General features: G+C 40.7%; 1 protein-coding gene across 1 annotated transcript; it reads right to left on the bottom strand.

Annotated features, from left to right (window-relative positions):
* Positions 1 to 692: 692 nt before the first annotated feature.
* On the bottom strand, positions 693 to 7,129 carry LOC134752671 (uncharacterized). The gene is made up of 6 exons (XM_063688348.1): positions 6,877 to 7,129; positions 5,454 to 5,561; positions 4,079 to 4,521; positions 3,418 to 3,616; positions 2,708 to 2,863; positions 693 to 801 (listed from the first exon to the last, which is right to left on the bottom strand). The coding sequence occupies exons 1-6, from the start codon at positions 7,096 to 7,098 to the stop codon at positions 742 to 744; spliced, it is 1,188 nt and encodes a 395-aa protein (XP_063544418.1). The 5' UTR covers positions 7,099 to 7,129; the 3' UTR covers positions 693 to 741.
* Positions 7,130 to 7,768: the final 639 nt, after the last annotated feature.

Below are 7,768 nucleotides of genomic sequence, written 5' to 3' on the forward strand. Positions count from 1 at the left end.
TTGTACATGCAGTCACTATCTTAAGGGGCCCACTGACTATCAGTCCGCCGGACGATATCGGCCTGTCAGTTATTCGGAACTGTCAAATTTTTGTTCTAACTGACAGGCCGATATCGTCCGGCGGACTGATAGTCAGTGGGCCCCTTTAACCTAAGACCCAAGGTTCTACCTATAGTATTTCTTCAGTTCGATGAAATTTAAACCATGTTCAATGAGGGCTACCGTTTTTGGGTTCACCAGTTGGCGCCACTGTAGATGTAGGTCCAGAAAAATAGATCTCAAAGTTCTTCTATGCTTATTTTTATAAAATCAATACGTTCTAAAGGGGGCCACTGACTATCAGTCCGCCGGACGATATCGGCCTGTCAGTTAGAACAAAAATTTGACAGTTCCGAACAACTGACAGGCCGATATCGTCCGGCGAACTGATAGTCAGTGGGCCCCTTAATATACGCAAAGGTATTTTATCGTCTGAATGTGCCATTTTTTCTACCTGTTTAATTTTACATGTATTTTAGTTGACACTTTTCGTAAACCATTAACATTTATTGAGCTATATCTATTGTTTACCATGATTAATCAAAAGTGGTCAAAGATTTACCACAATTATGAATAAGGAGTGAAAATTCCCGATAAATAAGCTTGAAACCCCCAAAACTTTGACTAATTAGTATTGTCAGTTGTGTGTCATTCGTTATCAATCGTTTCAGAAGTTAAATTTAGTGCGTGGTGTTCGGTACGTTAACGCTCTCCAGCCACGGTGTTCAGCATCATGTAATAGGAGAATGTTCTCTTCAGGACCTGAAAAATATTTTAAAATCATGTACAATGCGTCGTTCGCAAAAATTTTTAACAGACAGAAAGACAAAAATTCTATAACCACCATTCACCTTGACCATTATCTATCCGAAAGCTAGGTACAAGGATCGCAATCTCTTATGGCAGAATTGTTGTAAAAGTGACCGCGTTAAGCTTTAAATAATAGTTCCTAATCTCTCCAGTGGCGCTAGTTAGGCTCTGGGACATGAGTATAACATGAACCATATAAGGCAACAAATAACCCGACCAAATTACGTAGGTTGTTTTTGGTAGTATTTCGGTGTATGGTGGCGCCGCCTAATTACTGTTTTTTGATGGACACTTTTCATACATAGAGATTTGGCTCCTTTATACAGTCTCCATGCTAGGTACTTTAACCTTTTCGACGCCGTGTCAAACACAAAAGCTGTCATCCAGACGCCACGTCACCTAGGTGTCAAAACTGAAATTGAACTTTATGCACATGCATGTAGGTCTATGTCGATGTCGCTCTGTGGTCTATGACCGATTAATCGGTCTTTGCCGTTGAATCTACGGTGCGTATATATCGGTCATTGGCGTCCAAAAGGTTAAACTGGAGTCTATAATTATTTCTGCTTGAGACTTAATTATAACAGCCGTAGTTTTTCGGTGTATTAAAATGTTTGTCAAGTGTATTAGTACCTACATTGTTATTTACTTTAATCGAGTGACATCTAGTGTGCAAAAAGTTCAAGTTGATAAACAAGACCAAGTGCGGGTAGTTAGATAAAGTCGCACTGATGATGTCAACTTTAGCCATTCTTTCTCCGACAGTGCCGTCCTCCCAACTTCGGAGGTAATTTAGCTTAAATACTTATACTCCGTAACCTCGTAAAGCCCCATGTGCATTACAATGCACACTGTTTCAATCTAATTTGAACCTTACAAAAACTAAATAAGGTCGCATTTCTTTTGTTTCATTGTTTTCTAAAGCAAACGAAAGTCACCCTAATCTACTATGTATATGTATGGTGGGCCTTACGAGGGAAATAAATAATATTTGATGTGTGAAAATTGTGAGTTTAAATCAGTGGAATGTATCAATGTTTTCTATTTTAGACAATGGAGAAGACAAAATGACAACCACTAAAATCTGTGACCCCTCACACTAGGTAAAAATAAGGCGAAGCGCCCACGTAGCGGCGTGACACCGCTGTGCCGCGCGGCGGGGGAACCTTGTACGACGGTGTAGGCAAACCGCCCAGTCTGCCCTAGTAGACCGCGGGCCAGGAACAGATTTCCATGACCAATTGCCTCCCGGGCGAAAACTCGTATAGTGGTTAACGGCTATGTATGATGAACCCTCGTGAACGTCAGCTGCCGCTCCGTTGGTGGGTTGAGGAATGGCAGCAAATAAAGTCTATAAAAAATTTGGTCATCGCCTCCCGCTTGACACTTTGTCAGATGATAGTTTATATGCTATTGTGAATAAACAAAATCGTCAGCCGATTGTATCGCTGTGGAAAGACCGTCAGCTGGTCACATGAATATGTAAAAAAGAAAATTCTTTTCAGTCATCGGCGTCATCGCCTCCCGTTTGATACTTTGTCAGATGATAGTTTAGATGCTATTGTTAATAAAACAAACTGTCAGCCGGTTGTATCGCGGTGGAAAGACCGCGTTACGCGTTTCGATGGCTGCCATTCCTCAACCCACCAACGGAGCAGCAGCTGTCGTTCACAATGGTTCATCATACATAGCCGTTAACCGCTATACGAGTTTTCGCCCGGGAGGCGATGACTGACGAAAATTGCGCCTGGCTCGCGGTCTATAGACGCCGTACCCCGCGGCGGAGCGATGCCACGCAGCCCGCTACGTGGGCGCTTCTCCTAAAGGTCCAACATTATTTAGTTTATGTAGAGCAAACCGTGGCCATAGTCTGCAAGCCCACGGGAACCATCTTGGCGGCTTTGAGCGTGATGGGGTTCTGCGCTCTCTGCAGCAGGATCATCGCAGTCCGGCGGTTGCTGGTGTCCATGCACTGCCACGGCATTGCGTACACCGCGTCGATCAGCTGCTCGCTCTACCAATACATAAAAATAATACATTTTTTTTTAAATTAGAATTTATTTATTTGCATTCATACAATATGGGGATGTCACAATAATTAGTTTTACAGTTCAGCTTGCATGCAAGCGTGCAAATTTAATGCCAATGAAATTTCACAAAACACTATTAGTTGATCAAACTAGGCTGGGCTTGTACGAGTATCTTGGCGTCAGCGAGTGCGCTTTACGATTATTGATAATGAGTATTTAACAGAAAAGGAAACAGTCTGCTGCACTGCACGTATAACTAGAAACTAGAAGTATAACGATTGGCTCGAATTCGTGTGCGTGACACCGCGGCGCTGTGATGGCACCATTCTTAGTGCCCGTCTTTACGAAGTAATATATGTCAATGGACTTGGGATATTCCTGGCTTCTTAACTATTTCAGAAAATTCAGACGTAAACTTGAATTTGTTGTTAGTGTTTAAGCGTCATTTGTCTAAAATAGCATGTGATCTGAGCCTTTCAGAATCAATTCTAACTGACCTTATGGATCTAGTCACTGTCACCGATAATACAAAATTTACCTTAGTACTTATCATTTCGAAAAGTATAGAAATTTGAATCAGTTGTTGGTGCACCGCGAGAGTTATCGGTCCATATTTAGCCAGCGCATCTGCCGTCAGCGAGGAAACCTCAAGCAAACACGTACAAGTAAGGAGTTGCATCAGCATATAAAATACAAACAATTCCTCACTAAATGCGTCGGAGCACTTGTCCACAAATCTGAAACGAGTTTATAGTCCTCATCAGTATTGAAAGACATACATACATACATACATATAATCACGCCTATTTCCCGGAGGGGTAGGCAGAGACCACGGATTTCCACTTGCTACGATCCTGACATACCTCTTTCGCTTCCTTCACTTTCATAACATTCCTCATCTCGCCGGTTTAGGGTACTCTTGACCTGCCCTTTCTTCAGGATTTCCCCGATCTGATCAGAGAAAGTGCGCCGAGGTTTGTCCCTTCCAACTCCCTCCCTCCTCCTTCCTTCCTTCCTTGAAAGACGTTCTCCACCAATGGGGTATGTTTAGCTATGCGGCTGATTTAACTTAAAATACACTACTAAAATCGTAATCCTTCTCGTAGCTAGGTAAAACAAGAGGGAATTGACAGTCCTTCACTATCGCAAAAGGCAGAAGGTAAAACCATCGTATCGTGTTACATTTTCTTGAAACTTACTTTATTATTACTTTGTGGTGTTCAATGATTTCCTTTAAAATCTCTCGGACTCGCATATTCTCTTCCGGTGAATACATGCCGTCCTTCGGAATTATGCTTAACAAATTGTGTTTCAAAATGTTAAGATGCCCCCAAATTTGAAAGACAATAAGGGAGAGCAGGAGGTCGAAGGCTACGACGCCAGCTACAGTATTGTAGGCGGTAGGAATATTGAATACGAAGAGTACCCAATAGCCCTTTATGGTAGTATACACGTCTTCGGTGAAGCAGTAGTAATAGACGGCTTGCTCAAAAGTGCGGTTGGCGGGCCGGTCCGGGCCGAACATTCCGTTGCTGTAGTTATTATACCACGGCATGAAAGTGAACAGGCTTAAACCACAGAACATCTGACAGACCATGTATAATGTGAAAATCACTGATACGTTGTGGATCTGCGTATGTATCTAAACAGAATACCAATATAATTATTTTACTTATTTTTAATTCTAACATTATTGGACTGTAATTATTTATTATAGTCGAATTATAGTGAATTATAGTAGAATTACAAATAAGTAAATTAAGTTAAGTAACACATGCATTCAATGACTCGTGGCATTTTTTATCAGTCTGTACGATCAAATTGAAAACTAAAGTGATTGCAGTGGGAGAAGTAAATAAATAAATATTATAGGACATTCTTACACAGATTGAATAAGTCCCACAGTAAGCTCAAGAAGGCTTGTGTTGTGGGTACTCAGACAACTATGTATAATATACAAAATACATAGAATACACCAAAAAACACCCAAGACTCAGGAATAATAGCTATTTGTGCAACAAGAGAGGAAAGTTGGTTTTTCTTGCGAGTGTTTATTTTGAGTCCCGAGAAAGCGACAGATTCTAAGTTAGCATCTTGAGCGTAGCGAGGGACTCAAAAACACGAGATGTAAAATTGCTCTCGTGTTGCACACATAATTTTTGACCTCAGTAGTGAGAACATATTAAAGGTTAAAATGTATTTCGAATTACACAGAATAATTCAGAGAAACAAAAAAATTGTAATCAAAGTATGAAGTGGCAGTTGATGGCCTTCAATAAATTAAAAAGCTACTTTGTTTCACTCCCTGGAGTGAGGAAAGTCGCAATTTCTTCACTCCCTGGAGTGAGGAAAGTGCGACTTGTTCGAGCTGCTGAGGTGAAAATATCTGTGTTCATCACACAAATAAATGCCCTTACCGGGATTCGAACCCGGGACCGTCGGCTTCACAGGCAGGGCCCAGCCAGGAAACTACCCACAGGCCAGACGGGTCTTTTCAGAAAAATGACTTATTTGGAGAGTTAATCTCTCCTTAGACTTACGAAAGCAAAAATTAAGCGACGTGTAGAAACAAACCTTCGAAGCGTACTGCGTCCGATTCTTGAAGTAAAATAGGTGAAATTCTAGTAAGTAATCCTTTATTATATCGCGATATTTAGCTGTCCGAGCCATTAATAACCTTTGCTGGAATTACAATTAAATTATTTAAATAATTAAACATTTATCATTTTAAAACTACTCTCTAGATTGCTCTGAAACTTTGTACCTACAATAAGAGAAGGTATATCTAGCTAGATAGACCTAGGTCTGTAATTAGTTTATGTAGCTTCAGATGAGGCTTTTGAGATGTGGTGCTGGCGTCGAATGGCTAAGATCAGTTGGACTGAAAAAAAAACCAACGAAGAGGTTTTACGTATAGTAGGAGAAAAGAGGACTTTGTTAAGAACTATAGATAATAGAAGAGGAAAGATGCTTGGGCACCTGATACGACACGACGAATTTATCAAAAACATCATAGAAGGGAAAGCAAAGAGGAAGGAGGGAAGACCAAGGAGAGCGTACATGCATCAAATAAAGGAAAAACTCAACGTCGTGTCGTATCAGGCTGTCAAAGAGAAGGCAGAGGACCGCGAAACATGGAAATTGCTCCACCGACAAGAGACTTACTCTTAAGTATATGATGATGAGCTTCAGATACCAAAGTAAAAAAATAATAATACAGCGAATTAGTTTTTCATACAAAACTTGTTTTGCTCTATTTCGTTTGTTTTATAAACTGGAGCTATATAAACTAATTATAGACCTAGATATAACCTCATGTAATTGTATATGCAAAGTTTCGTTACAATCCAACCCGTAGTTTTAAAATGAGAACGAAACTCCGTTTGTATGGGAAGGTGAAATTCGTCCGAGCTTGCCGGGGATTTGATTTAAGAATTACAATCAGAAATAAGTCTTTGTCCAAAGTTCCATTTTTGTTGCAATCTTTTATCGCTGACTGTAATTTTCTTTCAACAGAGGCACCCTCTACTCACAATTCTAAATTCTAACAAACCCACACTCATGTGTCATCATGCAGTTTTTAGTCAAAAAACATGGAAATGTCGGGACGGCTGGCTAGGGAGACGTGTGTTCCAAGTTGAATGTAAGAACTTCGCTCCGCTCGCTCTTTCGATAACTTCTAATTTTTTAGGGTTCCGTACCCAAAGCGTAAAAACGAGACCCTATTACTAAGACTCCGCTGTCCGTCTGTCCGTCCGTCTGTCCGTCTGTCTGTCTGTCACCAGGCTGTATCTCATGATCCGTGATAGCTAGACAGTTGAAATTTTATTTTAATAATTTAGACAGTTGAATAACAACAAATACTAAAAAGTACGGAACCCTCGGTGCGCGAGTCCGACTCGCACTTGGCCGGTTTTTATTAATTATTTAATATCATAGTTATTTACGTGAAAAGTTTTGACTTTAAAACACTTTTTATTAATTCTTAAACACTTACCAAAAACAAGGATTCTAAAAATATGCACAAAAACACGTGCCCAATATCGAAAAACGATATCGCCTCTCTCTTGTACGAGATGTAGGTTGCGCCCAAAATTATTAAAACAATGGCGACTACGATCAACAGCATATTGTACATGGACAGCATAATTTCCAGGCGGCGCCGGCCGAATTGTCTGTGTGGCCAAGAGCCAATGGAGCTTAACATGAATCTCAGCATGTTGATGTACTTGAAGTTCAGGGGCGACTTTGCATCACTGAAAAACAAAACTATATCCCTGAGATCATCCTGTAGATCTAAAACTGGAAGCCATGTTGAGATAATACCACAGGGCGGACACTCTATACATCAGAAATCATTTGCGTTTCTATGTGTGAACGGCACGTCTGTACACGCGGCATGCGTCATAGTGTGAGTAAGTTGCTTAAAAATAGTACTGAGCGGCCGGCAAACGGCCGTCAATCTGGTGTCGCGGGGCGAGGTAATTAGGGTCGGGGCGGGGCGGTGCGTGGCCGTTCTGTAAGATAATACTATTACTTATTCTGTGATAATACACAAGTTTGCAAATCATCACGGTTTATTTCTTGTTTTATATTCCGCGCGGCCGTCACCAGGTGTCGCATACAAATATGTGTCGTTTTCAAGCAAAAGGTACCACATTGTCGCTTGCCATAAGGACACTGACAGATTTTTCGTATAAAAATACAAGTAATTTTCGTCCTTATGGTAAGCGACAATGTACCTTTTTATTGAAAACGTCACATATGTCTAAAGTTAGTAAACAATGCATCGCAGCTGGTTATAGGAACAATGACAAAAATGGACTACACAAGTATATATATTATGTCCAATCGTCAACGTTTAAGCCCGTTTGCTATACCTAAACAGT

The sequence above is a fragment of the Cydia strobilella genome, chromosome 25 (assembly GCF_947568885.1).
Source record: "Cydia strobilella chromosome 25, ilCydStro3.1, whole genome shotgun sequence".
In the NCBI taxonomy this organism is placed as follows: Eukaryota; Metazoa; Arthropoda; class Insecta; order Lepidoptera; family Tortricidae; genus Cydia; species Cydia strobilella.